Below are 24,596 nucleotides of genomic sequence, written 5' to 3'. Positions count from 1 at the left end.
TATGTTATGATGAAGCAATCATTGCACAAATGACTCACCAGAAGCTACCCAATCACTAAGTAGCAAAGGAGGGATTCAAAGCCAAAAGTGTGGCTTTGGGGTCCATTCCTGGAGATGCCACCATGTCTGTCTGGTTCTGCCCTGAGTGGCTTTCTCAAAGACTGAGTCATATAATCATGAAACTTATTATATTGTCTTCCACTTTCAAGGAATTCTAAAATTACTAAAATTGCTGCAAGACTCCCTTTTCAGAGACTTGTATAACAACCAAGAGGTGGAAGTAACCTAAGTTTCTGGATGAATAAAGTTATATTAAAAAGATGTGACATATACGTGTTATGCCCAGATTTTAAAATCCTGTTCCAGCAGAGAGGAGGCCAGAATCACATGTAAAAGCAAAGAGCCTTTATTGCAACAAGCTTAAGCCTGGGCTACATGCACTTTCCCAATAGTGGCTTGTGAGCTCCGAAGAGAGGCAGACAGATTCCTTTTATCCACATCAGGAGGGGGAGCTGGGGGGGGGGGGAGGTTAGGGGGGTCACTTAAAGTTCAGACCTGTTTGTCAGGGAATCTTTTACCACAGTCCCTGGCAGTTTTTGTCAGTTAAGCAAATTTTGGGTTTCAGGGCTATCATGACCTCCTTTTACAGAACTACTGCTGATAGGTAGAAACATTGAGACTAGTTTTTCAAGGGTAAAGTGCAGCTGTACTGAAGCAATTGGATTATGAGGTTTTTCTTGGCTGCCTTAGACAATATGGAGTAACAGTGGCCCTCACAATACGTACAATAGAATGGTTGTCAGTCTTTAAAATGGTAAAATTCAGCAGCCCAGGAGATGATACAGTGGTAGAACTACGGACTTAAAAATGAGGTCTCAAGTTCAATCGCCAGCATTCATATGCAAGAGTGATACTGTTTCTCCCACTACCACCACCCTGGCTTACCTCCATCTTGTGAAGTAAATAAATTAAACATGTATTTTTTTAAAAATAAAGCAAGGATTTGGAGGGGAAAATTTAGGGACTATTATTTAAAGGTTATAGTTTTGTTTCAATGAGAGAGAGGGAGAGAGAGAAAGAGAGCTATCAGAGAGAATAATCTAGGGGTATGGATAGCTATGCCGACATTCATGTCCAGTGGAAAAGCAATTACAGAAGCAATAACTCCCATCTTCTGCACCCTAAAGAGAATTTTGGTCCATACTCCCAGTGGGGGAGAAATGATAGGGAGAAGATGACCAGAGGGCTCTGAACTCCAACTCCATCAGAACCCTGAGAGAGAAGAGACAATAAAAGGAGGGACATTTGGATGTAGTAATAGGTGTATTTGTGAGTTGGAAAGGAAAAGAATATGGGACCATAGGGAAAAAGGGAGAGCAAATATATACAAATATAGACAAGGTAGTTGTAAGACATAATAGCTAACTTATATCTGCAACCTTAGGAGCACTTACAGTGGAGGGAATGGGGATACACAACTCTGGTGGTGGGAATGGTAAAGAGTTGTATCCCTGTTATCTTGTAATTTTGTAAATCAATATCAGATCTCTAATAAATTTTTTAAAAATCCAAAGAGTGTAACTCACAAAAGAGCACTGCTCAACTTTGGCTTACAGTGGCGGAGGTTGGGGGGAGGATTGAACTTGGGACTTTGGAGCCTCAAGCATGAGAGGTTTTTTTTTTTTTTGCATAATCATTAAACTATCTCTTCCACCAATACAAACCTTATTAATTATATACATTTCTTGTAATTGTTGATTGTTTCTTTGGATATGACTCTAATGAAATAATGATAATAATAATAATGGTGCCAGGTTAAACTACACAAAAGAATTAAGTATTTTTAAAATTTTCTTTTTTTTTAACTTTTTAAAAAATTAATTTATTTATTTTATTTATTTATTCCCTTTTGTTGCCCTTGTTGTTTTATTGTTGTAGTTATTATTGTTGTTGTCGTTGTTGGATAGGACAGAGAGAAATGGAGAGAGGAGGGGAAGACAGAGAGGAGGAGAGAAAGATAGACACCTGCAGACCTGCTTCACCACCTGTGAAGTGACTCCCCTGCATGTGGGGAGCCGGGGTTCGAACCGGGATCCTTATGCCGGTCCTTGTGCTTTGCGCCACCTGCGCTTAACCCGCTGCGCTACAGCCCGAATCCCCAAAATTTTCTTTATTGGGGGATTAATGTGTTACAGTTGATAGTAAATACAATAGTTTGTACATGCATAACATTTCTCAGTTTTCCACATAACAATACAATCCCCACTAGGTCCTCTGTCATACTTTTTTTTTTATCAGAACACTGCTCAGCTCTGGCTTATGGTGGTACACAGGATTGAACATGGGACTTTGGAGCCTCAAGTCTGACAGTCTGTTTGCATAACCATTATGCTACCTACCCCTGAGAAAGAATTAAGTTTTATAAAGCTCTTCCCCCTACAAGACACATGTTATTCATTTAATAAAAATATTAAACAAAAAATGAACATTCCTCTATAATTCCATCCCATAAATAAAACTAAGGCAAAAATGTCTGTAAAAGGGAGATAAAACTCCGCATCTACTTTAAAGAGTGTTACAAAGAGCAAATGAGGGCTGGGGGTTGTATGAGATGACTTTTATGCCTGAGGTTCCAAAGTCCCAAGTTTAATATCATGTACCACCATAAACCACAGCTGAGCAGTGTTAGGGGTGGGGGTGGGGGCCAAGGAAGCAAATGAGATGTTTGAAAAACTTTCAGCACTGTGACAATCAATTGCGATAATCAATTAAGTTGATTAAACACTTTAGTGAAGTTTATGTTGTAGTGGCAAATTGTACTGTCTGAAAAACCACAAAAAGGGCCAGAGAAATAGGTTGGGCACCTGCTTTGCTATGCACACAGCCCAGGTTTGAGCTACTGCACCACATAGGGAGTGTTATAAGGGCTCTGGGTGAAGTTTCAGTACTGTGGTGTCTCTTCCTCTCTCTCTCTCTCTCTGTCTCTCTCTCTCCTTTTTTCTGTATCTATTTACCTACCTATCTTTATCTGAATGAAAAGTTGACCCAAAGTGAAATAGGCACAAGGCCTCAGTGACATGAAGAAAAGAAAATTAAGGGAAAAAAAAGAAATAAAGAAAACATCTATAATCCTATATCTATTCAACTCCACATTCACTTCTACTAATATTACTGCCTCTTTTGACACACAGACAGAGGAGTTGGTGTTCTTTTTGCTTACTTATATAACTCATATTTATTTGGTGGATGGACCAGCACACTGGGGTTGTGCACTGTTTTGCCATGTGCACTAGCCAGGCTTGAGCCTGGCTGCCAGCACATTGAAGGAAGCTTTGGTGTTATGATTGCTTTCATTTTCTATCTATCTCTAGCTCTAGCTCTGTCTCTGTCTCTATCTAGTTATCTATCTGGGAATTAAAGAAAGAATTCAGCCAGGAGCAAAGAGATCATGCAGGCACAGAGCCCCAGCAGTAACCCTTGTGGTTAAATAAAGTAAATATATAAATATTTATTAATGAGAGAGAGAACCAGAGCATCATTCAGGCACATGCAGTGCTGGGGGTTGAACTCAGACCCCAAGCTTGCAAGTCCTTCTCTTCACCTATTGTGCCCTCTCTGGGCCACAGCGTGTTCTCTTTTTAAATTGTGGGTGGGGACTTGTGTGACTGTCTCAGTACATGGAGTTCAGAAGTGATTCTTCTGAGGCCAGGTCACAGAAAGGTCACTACCTCAGCCATTCTTTATCTCCTGATATGCTTGTCACTGGATAAAGGTCACCCTGTTGGGAGGAGGCCCAGGCCACAGGCCATAAGTGAGAGCTCCTGCTGAGAGAGAGGGTCCACTGCCAGGCATATGAGCACATGACCCTTCATTCCAGAACTAGCTTCTGAACCTTCCATTTAAGGAACACCAATCCCACTACACCCTGTCTGAATTCCTAGCATATAGATAACGAGACAGTAAAAGATTATTGTCTGAGTAAACTTTTTATTTTTGTGTCCAGTTGCTGGGGTTTGGTGCTGGCACTAAGAATCTGCCACTCCTTTTGCCACACAAGGTTAACTAAACTATTCTTTAAAAATTCATCTTCTGGGTGGGGGGATAGCATAATGGTTATGCAAAGAGACTTTGATGCCTGCAAGTCCGAGGTTCAATTCCCCACACTGCCATAAGCCAGAGCTGAGCAGTGCTCTGGTAAATAAATAAATAAATAAAAATTCATTTTCTTTAATCTAAAGCCTTCCATCTAGCATGTGCCTACTAAAATATAAAAAATTTTTAAATCAGGCAGAGCCTCTTAAAATAGGTATCTCCCACTTAAGGTGTGTCTCAGTCTTACTAAACTGAGTATGACAAATAGCAGAAAGAATACCTTCTCATTAAAGAGGTGGAACAAGCCTGGAGAGTGGAGAGATAGCACAATGGTTATGCTAATGAATTTCGTATCCAAGGCACTGAGCAATGCTCTGGTTTCCCTCTTTACATCTTCATGCATTTAGAAATCAATTTAACCTGGTTGAGTGCACTTGTTACAATGCACAAAGATCCAGGTTCAAGCCCCCAGTCCCCACCTGCAGGGGGGAAAGCTTCACAAGTGGTGAAGCAGTACTGCAAGTGTCTCTCTGTCTCTCACCCTCACTATCTGTCTCTTCCCTCTCAATTTCTGACTGTCTCTATCCAATAAATAAATAGATAATTTAAAAAAAAGAAGTTTATAAACTGGTGTTATGAGTATGGTTACTCTCTGCTTATGAGAGCTTGTTAATGTGTTAGTAAAGTTTATAACTGAGTGCCTAGAGACAGTTAAGTTACAGCTGGTACAGAGAGAATGTAAATGGAGGTACATCAGAAAAGATTTCCTGAGTACAAGAAAAGGAGGAGATAAAATGAAAAATCTGTAGGCTCCTGGTGGCCACCCACTTCTAAATTCCAGCATCTGAGTGGCAGGCTCTGATGGTAGCCAACCTGCTCTTACCTTTATTGTCAGCACCTTCATGGACATTGTTTCTAACCAATCAGCTTGTGCTGTACCCAGTTTGAAACTGATAAAAGCTATGTGCTGCAGGACAAGCATGTGCAGGTCTGGTAGAAATCGGCCTGTAACCCATCAATGTAAAATAAACGTAACTCCATGCCCTCCATGTGGCCTCTCGTTCTTTGGTTATTTTTATTACAACGTGATGGCAGAGATTGATCACATGCTTGAGAACCTAACACTTGATCTCTGAGCCTCTCATGTTGCTGGGATATTATACTCTTTTAGATTGCCTTTTTTCACATTTCAGTTTCTAAGTTTCTTTTAATGATTCAATAGGGCATTTCTTTTTAGTTCTTATTGATTAATGTTCCCAAAATTTCCTCTAGTCTCAAAGGAAAAGAATGATTTTCGCACTCAACTCAACTGTCAGTACTGGCTCCAGACACAACTGGCTAGATCTAGGCAGGTAGTTATCTTACAGTATAAGGGCTCTGTATTTGTGGCCTAGGAGGTGGTGCAGTAGATAAAATAGTGGAGTTGCCAGCATGAGGTCCTGAGCTTGTTCCTTATTACCACATATGCCAGAGTGATGCTCAGTTTCTCTCTTCTTTCCCTTTCTCATTAACTAACAAATAAATGTTTCAGAAAGTGGGGAGTAGCTCTGCATCTCTTTTCTACTGTGTCTGTGTTTCTGGCAGCTCTGAAATTTCCTGGATTTTACGCTTCAAGATTTTAGCAGAAGAAATATACCTCCCACAAATATCAGCATAAACACTGAGGAAGGCCTGAGTCATTTGTTGTAAAAGTGAGTCATATTTTCAATTCCAAATCATAGAAAACACTTAATAGTGGCTTCAAGTTTAAGTATAAGGATATTTATTATTTGTTTGGAAAAAGTCCAGAAGAAGCAGGTCCGCGGTTATTAGTCACATAGCAAGGACTTAAATTCTTTCTGCCCTCTACTTAACCCTTATATTATATCCACTTTGCCTTGTGGTTATAACACAGTTTTTCTTGTATATGTAAATGTCATTTCCCCTCTCCAAATGTCAGAGTCCCTCCTCTGAAACCAAGACAAATTTGGTGGTGCTACTCTACATATTCCATTCCCACGTTTCAGACAAGAAATCAGAGTTGAAACTGGTTTATAACCTTACTCACACTCACCTGAAGAGACTGACTAGGTCATAATTCAAAACTGGGCCTTTCTGATTAGTCTGGTCTTAAGAAAAACGCTGACTGGTTCTCTCCAACAGACATAATGATGGAAAAACAGGCCCAATTAAAGTCACATAGCCAGTCATCCTGGAAAGACTGGAATGCAGTTGCTATAGACTGGGGGCCCTGTTTTCTGATGTGTTTGGGAGACTGAGGCCAGAATTTCATTAGGAAACATCTGCATTTTCACACTGAGATAACATTTCTGAATTTAAAAAAATCACCACCAGCAGCAGCAGCACTAAGCCCAAGGACAAGCCTCTCTACAACTGTAGAGGGATCTATTCACTGCCTCAGTTCCTCAGGATCTCACCAGGGTAAGCCCACCTCTGGCAAGCCTGCCTGGGAAGGGCAGTGGGGCTCTGGAGCTGTCTACAATGAGTAAAGCCACAGAGCTGTGGAGTGTGACCACCTAGTTGACTGGGGATGAAATACGGGTGCTGTCTTCCCATTTCTGTAAAGTAAGATAGTGTGTGTGTGGGGGGGAGGGGAAATAGCATAATTGTTATGCAAAGAGTCTCTCATGCCTGGGGCTCCAAAGACTCTGCACTACCATATATTAGAGCTGAACAGTGCTCTGGTAAAAAAAAAAAAAAAAAAAAAAAGTCAAGGAAAACCAATTTAGAGGTGGTCTAAATGGTCACAATGCATCTCTAGAGGAGAAAAGTTGGGGAGACCAGAGATCTGCCTTTTTTGTAGTATATACTGTTGCAAGGTTTTTAAAAATTTTTTATTTATCAAAAGGAAACACTGACAAAACCATAGACTAAGAGGGGTACAACGCCACACAATTCCCACCACTAGAACTCCGTATCCCATCCACTCCCTTGATAGCTTTCCTATTCTTTAACCCTCTAGGAATATGGACCCAATGTCATTGTGGGATGCAGAAGATGGAAGGTCTGGCTTCTGTAATGCTTCTCCGGTGAACATGGGCGTTGACAGGTTGATCCATAATCCCAGCTTGTCTCTCTCTTTCCCTAGTGGGGCAGGGTTCTGGGGAAGCAGAGCTCCAGGACACGTCTGTTCAGGGAAGTCTGATTGGTATCATGCTAGCATCTGGAACCTGGTGGTTGAAAAGAGAGTTAACATATTAAGCCAAACAAGTTGTTGACTAATCATGAACCTAAAGGCTGGAGTAGTGCAGATGAAGAGTTGGGGGGGGGGGTGTCTCTGTTCTGTAGATAACTTGTAGGCATATTTTATATTCCAAAGGGCCTATGGCTACACTAGTCCCCCCCACCCCCCAGCCTGAAATCTGATATGGATCCAAGTTATTGTCTGGGGAGATGATGTCATGGCTGGCAGAAGGACCAGAAAGCTGCATCAGGGAAGAGAGTAGCTCCCAAATATGGGAAAGGTATATGAATATTGTTGACTGTAAACCCCATCGATTTGATCTGATCTGGCGCCCATATGCAAGATATTTTAAATCCCGCCCCCCACCACCACAGGAATAAAAGGTCCAGTTCTATTTAAAAGATCTAGGTAGATGAATGGCATCTAAAAATATACCCTGGGGGACCAGGAGGTGGCGCACGCAGTAGAGCACAAGTTACAATGAGCAAGGACCCGGATTCAAGCAGGGGTGAGGGAGCATTTCACAAGCGGTGAAGCAGGGCTGTATACAGGTGTTTCTTTCTCTCCCAAGTTCCCACTACCCTCTCAATTTCTGTCTCCAGCCAAATATAAATTTTAAAAATAAGATTTAATACACTCCGAAAGCCGAGCCAGGCCCAACCTTGAGAGTCGCTGAGGAAGGAAGCAATTCTACGCCTCCTTCGCCTCCAGCGCATTCCTGGGGAAATTACCTGGCTCTCTACAAAACTCAAAAAACAAACAAAATTCCCTCCCTAGCACACCGGAGTGCTCTTCCCCACTGCCGAGCCAGCCCCGCGGGGAAAAGGGGCGGGGCGCCGCCGCGTGACTCGGGTCACGTGACCCGTGTGGCCCGGGCAGACACAGTAGCTGCAGCGCGGGGCAGGTGTCCGCGTAAGTAGGGAGCAGGGCTGGAGGGGGACCCACCGGCGGGGCTGGGGGCGGGGGCTTTGCCAGCTTTCCGCACTCCGGTGCCAGGAGCCCTAGTAAGCTGCTGGGACCCTTTCCTCAGGCCTGCGAACGGAGTGCCGTTGGGGTGGGGTCGGGGGTAGAAAGCCCTGTTGTGCCGACCACTTTGGCCACGGGCCCGCCTGCCGAGCTGTGCGCCCCTTGGGGCAGCCCAGGTGCTCCTTCCGGAACGGAGGCCTTTATCTGGGTGCTCTGGAGAAAGCCAGGGATCTGTTGAGCTCAGTGTTCCGTGCAGGCAGCCCCCTCCTGTCCTGAGAGAGAACACACACCCTCGGGCAAAGCCAACGCCCCATCTGCTCCACTTGCCCAGCAGGGCCCGTGACCCTTTAACTTCCTGAAGGAACCCCTAGAGAGAGGCCTTCTCTAGGGGTGTGGGTGTGTGTATGTGACGGAGGAAGGAGTTAGAGGCTGTCTTGGCTACAAGACAGTAGGGAACCAACAAATTGAATGTTCTGTGATCTACGAGCATTTTGTCATGTCATGTTTATTCGCTCTGGTGAAATTGTCAGGAAGGTACTCTTGTCCCTCTTTTCACCTAAGAGTAATAAACCAGCTCAGAGGGTTCAGAATCTACGTCCTGCAATAGATAAGTGCCGAGTTGAGATTTGAACCCAGTCCTGCCCCTACAGCAGCGCCTCCTGGTGGGCGGTGAAGACTCTTGCCCAACCTGTTCATTTCTTTAGGAGCTGAAACAGGACCCTCCTCTTCCTGGTTCTGACAGCCCAGCTGGAGAGAGAAGGGTAAGAAAATCTCTCCTCCACCTCAGCCGCCTCCAGTCCTTTCTCTTTGCCCCTTGCCTCCAACTGTTTTTTCCACCACCCCTCCCTCACCCCCACAGGACAAGATGAAGCTCATCATCCTGGAGCACTATTCTCAGGCCAGCGAGTGGGCGGCCAAATACATCAGAAACCGCATCATCCAGTTTAATCCAGGGCCAGACAAATACTTCACCTTGGGTCTCCCCACCGGTGAGCTGAAGGATGGGGGGTGGGAAGTGGCATCTAGGGACTTTTAAGGGGCAAGCTAAGTGGGCTCACTCACCCAAGAGGCTACAAGGAGGGATCTGGGGCTGTGAGCTACTAGCTCTCCTACTGCTGACACACACAGGACAGGACCCAGCTTCCCTTCTGAGCTTGTTTAGCATTTGCCTGCTCCTGAATTCAAAATACTGATTAGTCAGAGCACTGAACTTTAGGCACTTCCCTAAGTTAGCCCTGATAGAGGAGCTAACTTAGCTCCTTAACAAAATTAAATTCTAGTACCCAAAGGCATACATTTGATGTAATGAGGTCAGGTGCTTCTACCACAGTACTGTCACTGGGAGCATTGAAAAGATACTCCAGAAAACTGTAAGGCCTAATTAAACACAGGACATACGTAGAAAATGGTACCGTCTTCTTTCGGAGGGAAAAAAAATGAATATTGCCTTTACAGGAATATCATTTTGATCCCAGATCCTCAAGACAAATGTTGATTATATCTTTCAGATGTAATGTGGAGGGCCAGACTTTCATGCCTGAAGTCCTTTGGTTCCAGATTCAATCCTCGGTACCATCATAAGCCAGAGCTGAGCAGAGCTCTGATAACAAAATAAAGGAGTAGTATTATTTGCCCCAGTGACCCATCCACTAGAACAGAGATCTTCACAACTTTTTCTGCAAATTGTTCTTTCAGTAGATACTTAGGATATTTATTATGGTCAGTATTTTATACTTCACTGACCAGTCTATTGCAACTACTTTGTACTTGTAACATGAAAGCAATCATAGATAATAAGATAATATTGAGTTGTCTGAAAAGTCATGACACATTTTACATAGGAAAAATACCTCATGACTTTTCAGATAGCCCAATAGATAACTGAATGTACATGGCCTTGTGCCAGTAAACTTTACAGCCAACTTCTGAAGTTGATCTTATGATTCTCACATGTCTTAATTCACAAGATGTTCAGAAACAGGCAGTAGGTTAGATCTGACTGTGGATTGAAGTCTGCCAGTGTCTACAGTTTTCTCTATAGGTTTGTGGGAGCTGTTTCTACATGAACCTGTGAAACCACTAACATCGGAGACCGTGTAGTGGCCATGTAGGGTTTGTGTTAATAACCTGGCTTTTTGTAAGTTTTTTTTTAATTATTTTTTTATTTACTGGATAGAGACAGCCAGAAATCAAGTGAGTGATAGAGAGGGAGAGAGACAGAGAAACACCTGCAGCACTACTTCACCACTCACAAAGCTTTCCTCCTGCAGGTGGGGACCGGGGGCTCGAACCCGGGTCCTTGCGCATTGTAATATGTGCGCTCAACCAGGTGCGCCACTACCCGGCCCCAATAACCTGGTTTTTTCTTTTTTTGAACAAGTTATTTGTTAATGAGAGATAGGGAGACAGAAAATCAGAGCATCATTCTGATACACAGGATGCTGGAGTTGAACTTGGGACTTCATGCATGTGAGTCCAATGCTTCATCCACTGCACTTCCCAAGCTCCAACATCCTGGCTTTTAACTGGAGTGACCCAGTCACCTCCACCTGTGACAAATGAAGTCTGTGCTGAAATCTCTCTCTAGTCCCCTGTCATTTGCAAAATCAGATCCAAGAACCTCACAGTAACCTGCAGGGCTTTCTTTTTCTTGACCCCTCCCTATCGCACTTGAGCCAGCACAGCATTCCACATGGGCTCCTTGTGATGTTTTTCCTCCTCTCTTATCTCCCTCATTCTGGAAATGTCAGCCTAGAGAAGTAAAACCCTGGCAATGACAAAATAACAACATATATATGAAAAAGAAGAAGCAGGGAGCTAGGTGGTAGCATAGCGGGTTAAAGCACATGGTGCAAAGCACAAGACTGGTGTCAGGATCTCAGTTCAAGCCCCCAGCTCTCCACCTGCAGAGGATTGCTTCACAAGTGGTGAATCAGGTCTTCAGGTGTCTATCTTTCTCTCCCCCTCTTTGTCTTCCCCTCCTCTCTCTATTTCTCTCTGCCCTATCCAACAACAGCAGCTATGACAACAATAACAATACAACTACAACAAGGGCAACAAAATGGGGAAGATGGCCTCCAGGAGCAGTGGATTTATAGTGCAGGCACCAAGCCCCAGTGACAACCCTGGAGGCAAAAAAAAAAAAAAAAAGAAGGACTAGTAGGGTTCTGGGTAGAAACCACAAAAACCAATGTTGGCTAACTTAGAAAAGAAATATATATAACTCTATAATATATAACTCTAAGAGAGTTCACAGAAAGGCAAATAATTAAGATGAAGTCCATGAAAAGGATAATGGAGTTATGTGTCTAAGACATGTCACAGAGACTTGCTGGTTATTTGGGGTGGGGGAAGCTGTTACTGACCATTAATTGATCAGATATTTATTGCTGTATGCCAAGCTGTTCTGGATGCCGGGAACACAGCAATGAGCAAAAAGAACATAAACTCCTGCCCTTCTGAAGTTTATGTTGTGGGAGAGACAGAGAAAAAAAAATCAGCAAAATATAGAACATGTAAGGTGATAAGGGAGGAAGAAAATGAATCAGTGAAGGGGTTTAGGGGAGGGTGTAGAGTATACTCAGGCATGGGTCAGGGGGTAGGGAACAAGTGACATTATAAGGCCTGCAGAAGTGATAGATGCTGCAGATACCTGTGGGAAGAGCACTGCTGGCAAAGGGGACAGTCTGCACAAAAGACCTGAGGTGGAGTTGCCTAGAGCAGGATGAGTGAAGAGGGGAGTGGCAGTCAAGGGGCAGGACATGGAGAGCCTGTGTTAGGCCTGGCTCCTTCTCAAACTGAAACAAGCCATTAGTAGATTGTGAAAAGAATGGTATCATTTGGGTATTGCCTTTCTCTTTCCACCTTTTTATTTCTAAAAATTTAAAATATACAGGAATGCTGAAATTGCACCTAGATTTACCAACATTTTGCCACATTTGCTTTCATCTCATCTGGCCCATGTTTTTTACACACACATACACACACACACACACACACACACACACACACACACAACACACACTTAAACACACACACATATACAACTTTTTATTAGCCTTCTGACAGTAATTCCAGAGATCCTCATACTTTATTTCTAAATCCTTTAGTAAATACCTCCACAAAATAATACCATCTTCTATATATGGGGGATAACTATGAAATCATTCTACATTATAGTGAAGAAAAAAAATTCTTTTAATTATCTTTATTTGATAGAGATAGCCAGAAATTGAGAGGAAGGGGGATATAGAGAGGGAGAGGGACAGAGAGAGAGACACATGTAGTACTGCTTCACAACTTGTGAAGTTTTCCTCCTGCAGGTGGGGGTTGGGGCCTTGAACCCAGGTCCTTGCACATTGTAACGTGTGTGCTCAACTAGGTGCACTACCACCCAGCCCCAAGAAAGTTTTTTAGATTTATCTATTTATGAGAGAGAGACTAAAGCACCACTCAGCTCTACCTTATGGGGATTGAACCTGGAATCTCTGGGGTCTCAGGCATGCAAATCCTATGTCCTAACACATGAGCAATCTCTCTCGCCCCGAACATTATTAGTTCAGTATCTAGTCAGACTTCATACATTTTTGTAATCTTTTAATATACAGCAGTTCTGCCTTTATGGTATGTTTTTTTGACATTGACTCTAGTGAGACTCAGCTTTTGGCATCTTGGGAATGCTCCCCTACATCTTCAAGCTAGACTGTGCTTCCTTCATCACTGCTAGTGATAGGCTTCATATCCCCTCCATGGTGGCTGCCTTGTCCCCATTACATGGCCCTGTGCCTCATTCATCATTGTTGTGGAGAGGTAACATCATGTCAGTAATTCTTCTCCTTGTGGAGCTGAGCTGGCTCATCCTTTGGTGCCTTCAAGGCTTCCAGGAACAGGGGGTAAGGGTATTCCTGACTCTGACGTGTCTTGCAGGGAGCACCCCACTTGGCTGCTACCAGAAGCTGATTGAGTACTATAAGAATGGAGACCTGTCCTTCAAATATGTGAAGACTTTCAACATGGACGAGTATGTGGGTAAGTGGCTTTCAAGGCCCTAACCTGATTGTGTGAGATTTGTAGTGCTCTCTTCACAGGCTTGGCCCTGCAGAAGAATGGGGGTGTCTCAGGAAGCCTGTCTCCCTTCTAGGCTTTGGTTTACTCGGCTGTACAATCTGGTTAGGAAAGCTGACCTCATAGGTCAGAGCAGACGTGGAAGCCTCGTATGCAGAGCAAGTCAGGCACATAATACATACTAGAGTTTCACTCTACCCATTCCATCACCCATGCCATTGCTTCCTGGAACAACTGAAGGCAAATAGGAATGTGGCTGAGATATGTCCCCCAGAGTCTGTGTCAGGACTTCTTCTCTAGTGTTCGTCCACCAGGTGCCCTTTCTGCCTGGTGCACTGAAAGAGGAGCTGACACTAGTTTCTTTTCCACAGTGGAAAAGCTCCCTCCCTCCACACAAGTCCCCACTATCATTTTGTAATGACTTTACCCTAAACATTTTTTTTAATCTTTAATTGGGGGAATTAATGGTTTAACGTCAACAGTAAAATACAATAGTTTGTACATGTATAACATTTCCACATAATGCAAATCCCACTAGATCCTCCTTTGCCATCATGTTCCAGGACCTGAACCCACACCCTACCCCAGAGTCTTTTACTTTGGTGCAATACACCAACTCCAGTCCAAGTTCTATAGTGTTTTCCCTTCTATTCTTGTTTTTCAACTTCTGTCTATGAGTGAGATCATCCATACTCATCCTTCTCTTTCTGGTTTACCTCACTTAACATGATTCCTTCAAGCTCCATCCAAGATGAGGTGAAGAAGGTGAATTCACCATGTTTAGTAGCTGAGTAGTATTCCATTGTGTATATAGATCACAACTTGCTCAGCCAGTCATCTGTTGTTGGACACCTGAGATGCTTTCAGGTTTTGGCTATTACACATTGTGCTGCTATGAACATAGGTATACATAAATCTTTTTGGATGGCTGTGTTTGGTTCCTTAGAATATATCTATCCCCTGGAGAGAAATCGCAGGGTCATATGGTAGGTCCACTTCTAGCCTTCTGAGAGTTCTCCAGAGTGTATATATATTTATCTATTCCCTTTTGTTGCCCTTGTTGTTTTATTGTTGTAGTTATTGTTGTTATTGATGTCATCGTTGTTGACAGAACAGAGAGAAATGGAGAGAGGAGGGGAAGACAGAGGGAGAGAGAAAGACACCTGCAGACCTGCTTTACCACTTGTGAAGTGACTCTCCTGCAGGTGGGGAGCTGGGGGGCTCGAACCGGGATCCTTATGCTGGTCCTTGAGCTTTGTGCCATCTGCACTTAACCCGCTGCGCTACTGCCTGACACCCCAGACTATCTTTCCTCTCTCTCTCTCTCTCTCTCTCTCTCTCTCCCTTCAGCTAAGATAGCAGAAGAAGTTATTTATTGTACATGGGTTACATTCAGCCACAAGGAGAGCAGAACTAGTCCAGAATGTCAAGTCCAAGGCAAAGGAGCAAAAGGGACTGTGTTTTGGTGTGAGCAATGAAGGTCACTCAAGATGGTTGCATAAGATCAAATGGTGATGAGATTCTAGATCCGATGAAACAAGTTCTAGGCTGCAGCACAAAAGTCCAATTTGTACCAATGCCTCTGACCTCCAGCATTCTTTATTTCCTGTGGCTTCCATGGGTGCACATGGAATTGTGATAAAATATACTATCTTAACTATTTTTATCTGTATAGTTCAGCAGCATTGTATATATTCACATTGCTATGCAACCAGACTCCAGAACATTTCGTCTTGCAAAACTGAAGCTCTTCCTGTGAAACACCAGTTCCCCACTGCTCACTCCCCACCCCCTGGTAGCCACCATTTAACTTTTTTCTGTCGCTTTAACTAATTTAAGTGGAATCATGCAGTCTTTTCATGGCTGATTTAAATCACTGTAACACAGTGTCCTCAGTGTTCACCTGTATTATATCATGTGTCAGAAGTTTCTTCCTTTTTAAGGAAAACTTTAAACCACCCCCCTATCATGTGGTTTTGGGGAATGAATCCAGAGCCTCACACATGCACAGTACCACTGAGGTGCTTCTCTGATTGAATGTTTATCCTTATTTGAGGATGAGGGGAAGGAGGCACTAGGACACTGCTCCACCATCCAGGGATTGAACCCAGGGCCTCACTGACTCACCTTCCCATCTCCTAAGCATTTTGAAAGTTTCATATTAAACGTTTACTTTTTTTTTTTTTTTGGCCTCCATTGTTATCGCTTGGTGTTAGCACTATGAATCCACTGCTCCTGGAAGCCATTCTTTCCATTTTATTTATTTATTTATTTTTATTCTATAAGACAGAAATTGAGAGAGAAGAGAGAGAAAGAGAAAGCTAGACACCTGCAGATCTGCTTCACCGTTTGTGAAGCGTCCGCCTCTGCAGGTGGGGAGGTGTAGGGGCTTGAACTGGGATCCTTGTGTGGGTCCTTGTGCTTCATACTATGTATGCTTAACCAGCTGCACCACTGCCTGGCCCTCTTAAATGTTTACCTTAAAATTCTTTCTCTTGTTGTCTTTAAAAAAAAATCCTTTTTGGGAAATTGAGTTTTCTACCCCCACCTGGGTATTTAGGTTGGGGGTTCAGGATGAGTGGGGTATAGCTGGGAGTATGATTATCTCCTTCCCCTACCCCCTGCTAGTCAGGCCTCCTGAAGAAGTCCAAAGTAATCCTGACATCAGCCTATAACTGTTCCTTTAATAAAAAGAGATCAGAGAGATGAGATTCCTCAGTCCAGTTCCATATTTGGGTGGTAGTGCTGGGGACGCCATGCTTAGACTGTCAGGAGTGGCTAGGCCAGAGGGTTGGCACCAAGTCTCCCTGGTGGCCATTCCCCTGAGAGTGTCCCCGAGTGTCTGGGAGTCTCCTGGGATCCCCTTTGGGAGAAGGGCTCTGGCTCAGGTAGGGCATGACTGAACACAGCCCTGGCCCCCACAGGCCTTCCTCGGGCACACCCAGAGAGTTACCACTCCTTCATGTGGAACAACTTCTTCAAGCATATTGACATCCACCCCGAAAACACCCACATTCTGGATGGGAACGCAGCTGACCTGCAGGCTGAGTGTGATGCCTTTGAAGAGAAGATCAAGGCTGCAGGCGGGATTGAGCTGTTTGTTGGAGGTGAGTGTGACACAGCAGCAGGTGTTGGTGAACACATGAGTCTGCCTGCAGACAACCTGCCCTCTGACTTGGGGCAGTGGTGGTGGGGGTGGGAGAGAGTCTAGGGAGGGAGTTGTTGTTTGTGACCCTGAGGAGTCAGGGAAAGCATATACAGAGTGGGGGCCTCCCGCAGCTCTGTATGTTGTCTTGTCTGTATATTGAAGTTTAAATATGAGCTCTGAGCGTCCCTCTACTCCTCAATCTTAAGGTTTCAGAGATCAATCTTAGAACTTAATTTTTAAACATTTAAAACCAGGCTCATGCCTGTGCAACTTGGGTTTGAGCCCAGCTCCTACCACACTGAAGGAAGTTTCAGTGTTGTGGCTCCTTTCACTCCCTCTGTGTACCTCTCTGTTTCTGGATAATATAATAATCAGGCTCACATAGTTCTAGAAGATTTCTGTATTTAGTCCCTGCATGCTACAGATACCCAGTTGAACACTAGAGAAATTTTGTGACTTCCTCAAGGTCAGCCAGCTGGAAGCATTGAAGAGAAAGGGACCAGGGATCGCTCCCTGTCAGCAGCCCCCACCCCACATACCATCCCACCCAACCCCACCCTACCAGGATCTGTGTGCGTTCCTACCCTGGGATGCCAGTAGGTTTACCCCTGTCACCACCTTGGAGTCACCCTTGGGGATGTGAACTGGACTGCCTTTTACTGTCCTGAGTTTAACGTTATCTACTGCAAGGTAGGAGATGACCTGGAGTGTGAGTGTTTTGTGATTTTTATGAACTTAGTAGCCTGTCTCTAGGCCTTGTGCGTGTTTTTCTTTGCTGCCACTCTCAGTGGCAAGAAAGAGGAGAAGTTACACCCAGTGGCATAGGTAGTCAGAAGCTATTTGGAGTTTCTCCTTCTTTAGCTTTCTTTAAATTGTTTTTTATATTTATCTATTTATTTTCCCTTTTGTTGCCCTTGTTTTTTTTATTGTTGTAGTTATTATTGTTGTTGATGTCGTCACTGTTAGATAGGACAGAGAGAAATGGAAAGAGGAGGGGAAGACAGAGGGGGAGAGAAAGACAGACACCTGCAGACCTACTTCATAGCCTGTGAAGCTACTCCCCTGCAGGTGAGGAGCTAGGGGCTCGAACTGGGATCCTTACGCCGGTCCTTGCACCTCACGCCACGTGTGCTTAACCCTGCTCTGCCACACGACTCCCTTTCTTTAGCTTTTTGAGGGTTGGTAGAAGTTACCAATGTCAGTGTATGCCTCGATAGACATAAGTGGGAGGAGGGAGAAGGGAGTCCCTATGCTTGACATATCCCTGCTTGGGGTAGATGAGAAGACAGACTCAGTTTTCAAAAACATTTTCAGATCCCAGGTAGAGATGATCCAATCTTGAAACAGGCCTGACGGTGCTGTCTGGCTGTCTCTCCTGGACAGGCATCGGCCCCGATGGACACATTGCCTTCAATGAGCCGGGTTCTAGTTTGGTGTCCAGGACCCGTGTGAAGACACTAGCCATGGATACCATTCTGGCCAATGCCAGGTTCTTCGATGGAGATCTTGCCAAGGTTCCAACTATGGCCCTGACAGTGGGTGTGGGCACTGTTATGGATGCCAGAGAGGTAAGGGCACAAAGGCCTATGGGCCTTCACTGGGCATGGGAGGTGTCGACTTGATTTGTTGTTGATTTAAGTATTCAGGTACCACCTGAGTACATCTGTATTAAAAATGGAATTATTGGAAGTTTTGCATAGGAATTATATTAGTCTATAATATAATATGTATTTTACACATGAAGGTATTATTTATACTATTAAAATCATTTTAATCTCGGGCCTAGGTGATGGCACACCTGGTTGAGTGCACTTATGATATGCAGGGACCTGTGTTCGAGCCCCTGGTCCCCACCTGTTAGGGGAAAGCTTTGCAAGTGGTGAAGCAGTGTGGCAGGTGTCTCTCTGTCTCTCTCCCCATCACTCCCTTCCTTCTCGATTTCTGTCTGTCTCTGTCCATTGCCTCTAAAGATCACTTGTTGGTGCATTTTGGGACCCCTTTTTGATTGTGACTTGAGGAAATTTTCCTATGCTAGGATCCACCCTGGAACCCAGTGTTAGAGCCACTGGGATAAGAGATGCTGGCCTTTGTGTGGCACATCTGGCCACAGGGCTGCCCAAGACACTGTCAAGAAGTGGTCTGTGGCCAGTGGGTTAGCACTAACGTACTAACCTGGGCCAGGTACATTACTGACTGCTTTGTATCCGTAGATCCTAAGAGACATGCTACTCTGGGTTATTTGTATGATAAAACACATGGAGCAGGGAGCCCAAAGTACTGGCATGCTAATAACTAGCAGTGTTGTATTAAAATAGTCCTAACAGCTATCTGTAATGACTAGACAAGAATGCAAGTATCTGGACTCAGTTTCTCTGTTCCTTTTCCTCCTCTTCCTCCATCATGGACTTGTCTTCTGATCCTCAGGTGATGATCCTCATCACAGGTGCTCACAAGGCATTTGCTCTGTACAAGGCCATCGAGGAGGGAGTGAACCACATGTGGACTGTGTCTGCTTTCCAGCAGCATCCTTGCACGGTATTTGTGTGCGATGAAGATGCCACCCTGGAGCTGAAAGTAAAGACTGTCAAGTATTTCAAAGGTGAGAGAAGGGTGGATCTGGATGGAGGTGGCCAAGTTAGGGCCTGCCAGGAAAGGAGAGTGGTTTTCATGCTCTGGCTATTTTAATCCACAATTGTGACTTTAATAAGAATCAAACTAAATTTTTATTCAGTTCTCAGAATATATAGTCATTGCTCTTCCAGCCATGATTGCAAGGGGTCCCTTTCAGGAGATTTGTTTGTTTTGAGGAGAAGGAAGGCAGTGGAAGGAAATGAAAGAAATGAAAAGTTGGAACCCAGGGCCATCTCCCTACAGTGATGTTGAGCCTCAAGTTTATCTTTTCCAGATCTCATAGATCTTTTATCTCCAGGCAAGGCACTGAATTGTTTCATGATTTTTTTTTCTCTCCTTCTGAAAAGGAACACACTGCTTTTTTTTTTTTTTTTTTTTTTCCTCCTCCAGGGTTATTGCTGGGCTCTGTGCCTGCACCATGAATCCACCGCTCCTGGAGGCCATATTTTCCCCCCTTTTGTTGCCCTTGTTGTAGCTTCGTTGTGGTTATTATTATTGCCCTTGTTGACGCAATTCGTTGTTGGATAGGACAGAGAAATGGAGAGAGGAGGGGAAGACAGAGAAGGGGAGAGAAAGATAGACACCTGCAGACCTGCTTCACCGCCTGTGAAGCGATTCCCCTGCAGGTGGGGAGCCAGGGGCTCGAACCGGGATCCTTACGCGGGTCCCTGCGCTTTGCGCCACATGCGCTTAACCCACTGCGCCACCTCCCGACCCCCAACACACTGCTTTTTAACCACCCCTCTTAATCCCCCCACACACACACACAAGGGACACTGAAACCAAGAAAAAATGAAAAGTTATGTGAAGAGCATCATTTACTAAACAGACAAATCATTATTTCATTCATTGCTTAAAAAGTTTAAATTTTGGGGGGCTGGGCAGTGGCATATCTAGTTGAGCAAGCACGCATTACAGCTTACAAAGACCCAGGTTCAAGCCCCTGGTCCCCACTTGCAGGAGGGGAAGCTTCCTGAGCAGTGAAGCAGTGCTGCAAATGTGTCTCTGTCTCTCTCCTTCTCTGTTTCCCCTCTTCCCTCCCAATTTTTCTCTCTATCCTATAAAAAATAAATAAGGTTAATTCTTTCATAGCCAACTCCCCTAGAGATTGAATGTACTAAAAGTTACATGAATTCTAGCATTTACTAGAAATAAATCTTTTTCCTGTTCTTAGGGCATTCTTCATTTGGGGGCCACAGAGAAAAAAAATTAAATATATCAGTTCTAAGACAGAATTTGTGAACTTCTGGATGTTGTTATTGATAATTTTGGAATTGTTTCTACCTGTACTAACTACTTTTATTTTTTTTTGTAGGTTTAATGCTTGTTCATAACAAGTTGGTGGACCCCTTGTACAGCATCAAAGAGAAAGAAAGAGAGAAAAGCCAGTCTTCTAAGAAACCATATAGTGATTAGCCTGTGCTAACACTGCTATCGAGTAACTGCTGGGACAGGCGAGGGCTTCCAGAAATTGTCTTTAAGAGAATAGAATTGTATTTCTTTATTCCAGTATGATCACTCCAGATGAAATGGGCAAATTTAATGTTCTTGTCTATATGGCTTGGAGCCTAGTTAATAGTTTAGCTACCGGGAGAATGACTTTATAAATTACTCTTGATCAGAAAAAAAAAATCTCTGAAAAATGTGTTCTATAAATTTGCCTCTGACACTGTTCACATGTACACTCCTGACATGAACACTCCTGTCATGAACTGCCATCATTTACATGCACTGATTCTCTACTAGGAGTGAGTCGGGGCATGTGTATATATGGACAATATACACAAATCTTGAGGGCCCCTTTAGAGCAGGTCTGCCCCTTACTTGAGAACCACATTTCCAGATTAAAGTAAGTATAAGGAAGAAGTTCTCTGGTCAGTAACAAGTGCCATGGAAATAAAATTACCTCTTGACTTTGTTTCCCCAGTTTTTTGTTTTTTTTTCCTTCCTCTTTTTCTTCCCTCTCAGTTGGCCTTTCTATGAACTTGGAGGATTCCTTGGAGAAGGCTTTGGATGGAGAGGGGTAAAGAGGTTTTTGCTGATAAACTCTTGAGTGTCAAGGGACCCAGTCACCACGTCAAACTCCTCTCCCTCAGGGACCCTCCAGCACCAGGAGGAAGACGGAAACCCCTTTTCCCACCAGAGCCCAGTGTTTTTGTTCCACGTTTTCACTGTGGCATCTCTCTCTTACATATTATTAATAAGGAAGAGGTCTACCAGGACAACGGGCACTGCCATGATTTCATTGTGTCCAACCAAGGCAATGAGAGCCAGTGCAAGCATCTGCGTGATGACATAAATGTTTTCCTGCTTCCCTAAGACTTGAGTGCTAAGACATCATGCCAAATGCTCCTAAAATTGCTTAGACCCTTACCCATTTGTTCTGCCCTTCTAGCCCTCTCATGTTCCCAGAACATTAGGAAATACAATCCTTTTATCCATTCACCCTTCTTGAAGAGATATCTATTCTGCCACTTACTTTTATCTTAAGACTTCCTTGAAGTGGATGCTGCCACCTCCTTTTTTTTGTGCCTGTTTGAAGCTGTTGCTGCCTGTTTCTGGGAAAGATGCTTCAGAGCCTAGCTGTAGCCTCTAATTACTATGTTTGGTAACAATGTTTTGTCTTTAGCTTTTATACATGGTTGTGCTATTATCCTGTTTTAAGCTAATGAATGGATCAGTGGACTTGTTTACAATGTGGTATTTTTCTATTAAATTCAATATTTTCAAATAAAATGTGTAAGTTGTGGACTTCCTCCTCCAAAAGTCAGTAGTCTATGGAGATAACCACATATTTTTGGAAGAACTGGTAAGCAGAACTTCACACTCTTCAGGGAGTCAACGTTGATCTCTCAGTCACCAAAAAAAAAAAAAAAAAAAAAAAGCATATAAATAAAGTATCTGGGCTAGAGAGACAGTGCAGTGGTAGTACAGTAGACTCGCCTGCCGGAGGCCTAGAGGCCCCCAGGTTCAATCTCTGGCACCAACACAGCTGAAAAGTACTCTGATTTCACTCCCATTAAAATAATTATTTGGGAGAAGATAGCATAATGCTTATGCAAAAATATTTTTCATGTCGGGTTCCAAAGTCACAGATTCAATCCCCGGCACCACCATAAGCCAGACCTGAGTAGTGCCTCGGTTAAAGAAAACTTCTAAAAGATAAATATTTTGAGTCTAGAGTCACTGCCACCACCAACACAAAAACTACAACACACATTAAAAAAGAAAAGCCAACATAGATACGAACTGGGAGCTCAGATAAATTAACAATAAGAGGGGAAAAAAAAGTCCAAGCAACAAAAACAGGGACTCAAAACTAAGGTAAAACTGCTTCCTGCTCAGCACCACACCACCAGGCTAGCATCTCACCCACAATCTTAAGTCCTACTGGGCTCTCATCACTCCCAGCCCCACTGCTTCAGTGTCTGCCTCTGTTGTTGCCACCTGCTTGGGCATTGCCTCTGCCACAGCCAACTGCAGATGCAGACACACTACATTTGTGCTGGCTACTGGCTTGAGGCTGTTCCCAACTCAATGCAAGTTAGCATTGAGCTGGCTTCAGTCCACAAGGCTAGAGCGAGGCCCCCTGCTGCCAGGCTCAGCCCAAGCCTCATTTACCCAGTGCCAGGTGCAGCTCACTTGCTTCCAGCTAGGACCCCTGCCTCTGTGGCTGCCATCTGATTAAATCCCTGCCACCCACTGCTTCAGCACCTTTGTAGAGAGCCACCCAGGGAAAAGACAACATAATTCACCTGCAATGTTGGACAAAGACAATAATAGCTTGGAAAAAAAAACAACAAAGCTTTTATAAACCTAATAATCCCCCCCGCCCAGGGATATTACTAAAGGCTTGGTGCCGACACTAGAGGGCCACAACTCCTGGTGGCCATTCCCCCCCCCCTTTTTTTTTCTCTTCCATTTTTTAAAAAAATATTTTATTTTATTTATTTATTCCCTTTTGTTGCCCTTGTTGTTTTATTGTTGTAGTTATTATTGTTGTTGTCGTTGTTGGATAGGACAGAGAGAGAAATGGAGAGAGATGGGGAAGACAGAGAGGAGGAGAGAAAGATAGACACCTGCAGACCTGCTTCACCGCCTGTGAAGCGACTCCCCTGCAGGTGGGGAGCCTGGGGAGCCGGGGTTCGAACCGGGATCCTTATGCCGGTCCTTGTGCTTTGCGCCACCTGCGCTTAACCCACTGCACTACAGCCCGACTCCCTTTCTCTTCCATTTTATTGGCTAGGGGAAGATAGAGAGGGAGAGAGACACCTGCAGACCTGCTTCACAACTTGTGAAGTGTCCCCTGCTGCAGGTGGGGAGCTGGGGGCTTGAACCTGGCTCCTTAGCTTAGTACTATGCGCGCTTAACCAGGTGTGCCACCACTTGGCTGCCCTAATGAAAGTATTCAAGCTGTGGTCATATAGATGCTCACTGAATTGAGAATTATGGAGGACTACAACAGGTTCAGTGAAATAGGAAATTTATAGATATACATTCATAGCAGTGATCAGAGGAGTGATCACTGCTACAGCTAAAAAAAAAAAAAAATACATAGCAGAGAACATCTACAAGAAGACACCGAAGTGTTGAAGGTAAAAATTAAAGTAGAAGTCACCCAATAAGAGAGCAAAAAGAGAAAAGAAAGAAAAAAAAAAAAGCACAAAGGATGATAATGTAAGTCAATTATGGGACAGTATCAAGAGGAACATTTGTTTCATAGGGATATAAGAAGAGAAAGGGGCAGAGACTGAAGAAATTTTATCTGAGAATGTCCCCCAAATTAATGAAGGGATAGACCCCCAGCTCCAGGGAGCTTGATGGGCTCCAAAATAAATACAAACATAAGTTCACAAGGCACATAACAGTTAAAATGCATACATAGATCAATAGTAAAGAAGTAATTTTGAAGACTACAGAAAAAAGCAGTCACCTATAAAAGAAATCCCATAGGACCATCAGTTGATTTCTCAACAGAAACTTAAAGGCTAGAAAGGACTGGCAAGATATACTCAAAGTTCTACGGGAAAAGGCCTCCACCCACGAATACTTTATTTATACTAGGTTGTCCATCAGGGCTAAAGGAGACATGAAGAGTTTTTTTCAGACAAGCAATAGGTGAAGGAATTCATCACTCTTAAACCAGACCTACTAGAAATACTGAAGGGACTCACAAAATGAAAATGACTTCATCCACAGTGGAAAGGAAATATAGCAAGGAAAGTAAGGAAAACGCAGCAAAGACCATGGTCTTGCACAGAACTGAGACTAATAAAGCTGTGGTGATGGTGGTGGGGATTTTTAGTGGGGAGGTGATTTAATGGACTTGGTGGAAGAATATTGAGAACTTGGTAGTAGTGGGCTAACACATTTTGAGGTGAAAAAACTGTATTCCAAACTGAGAAATGTATGTATAAACTATTGTATTGTTGATTGTAAAATATTAATCCCCCAATGAAGAAATAAAAGAAAAAATTATACTCCTGAAACACAGGCTTATAAACCTAGGTC

At 43.7% G+C, this 24,596-nt stretch overlaps 1 protein-coding gene across 1 annotated transcript; it reads left to right on the top strand.

The window, feature by feature from the left end:
* The first annotated feature begins 8,251 nt into the window (after positions 1-8,251).
* Positions 8,252-21,821, top strand: GNPDA1 (glucosamine-6-phosphate deaminase 1). The gene is made up of 7 exons (XM_016186373.2): positions 8,252-9,003; positions 9,102-9,231; positions 13,169-13,270; positions 16,231-16,413; positions 17,838-18,022; positions 18,879-19,053; positions 20,401-21,821. The coding sequence occupies exons 2-7, from the start codon at positions 9,108-9,110 to the stop codon at positions 20,499-20,501; spliced, it is 870 nt and encodes a 289-aa protein (XP_016041859.1). The 5' UTR covers positions 8,252-9,003; positions 9,102-9,107; the 3' UTR covers positions 20,502-21,821.
* The last annotated feature ends 2,775 nt before the right edge of the window (positions 21,822-24,596 follow it).

This window comes from Erinaceus europaeus, chromosome 2 (genome assembly GCF_950295315.1).
Source record: "Erinaceus europaeus chromosome 2, mEriEur2.1, whole genome shotgun sequence".
In the NCBI taxonomy this organism is placed as follows: domain Eukaryota; kingdom Metazoa; phylum Chordata; class Mammalia; order Eulipotyphla; family Erinaceidae; genus Erinaceus; species Erinaceus europaeus.
The sequence above is the reverse complement of the archived record's forward strand: the minus strand, read 5'-3'. Positions and strand labels throughout refer to the sequence as shown.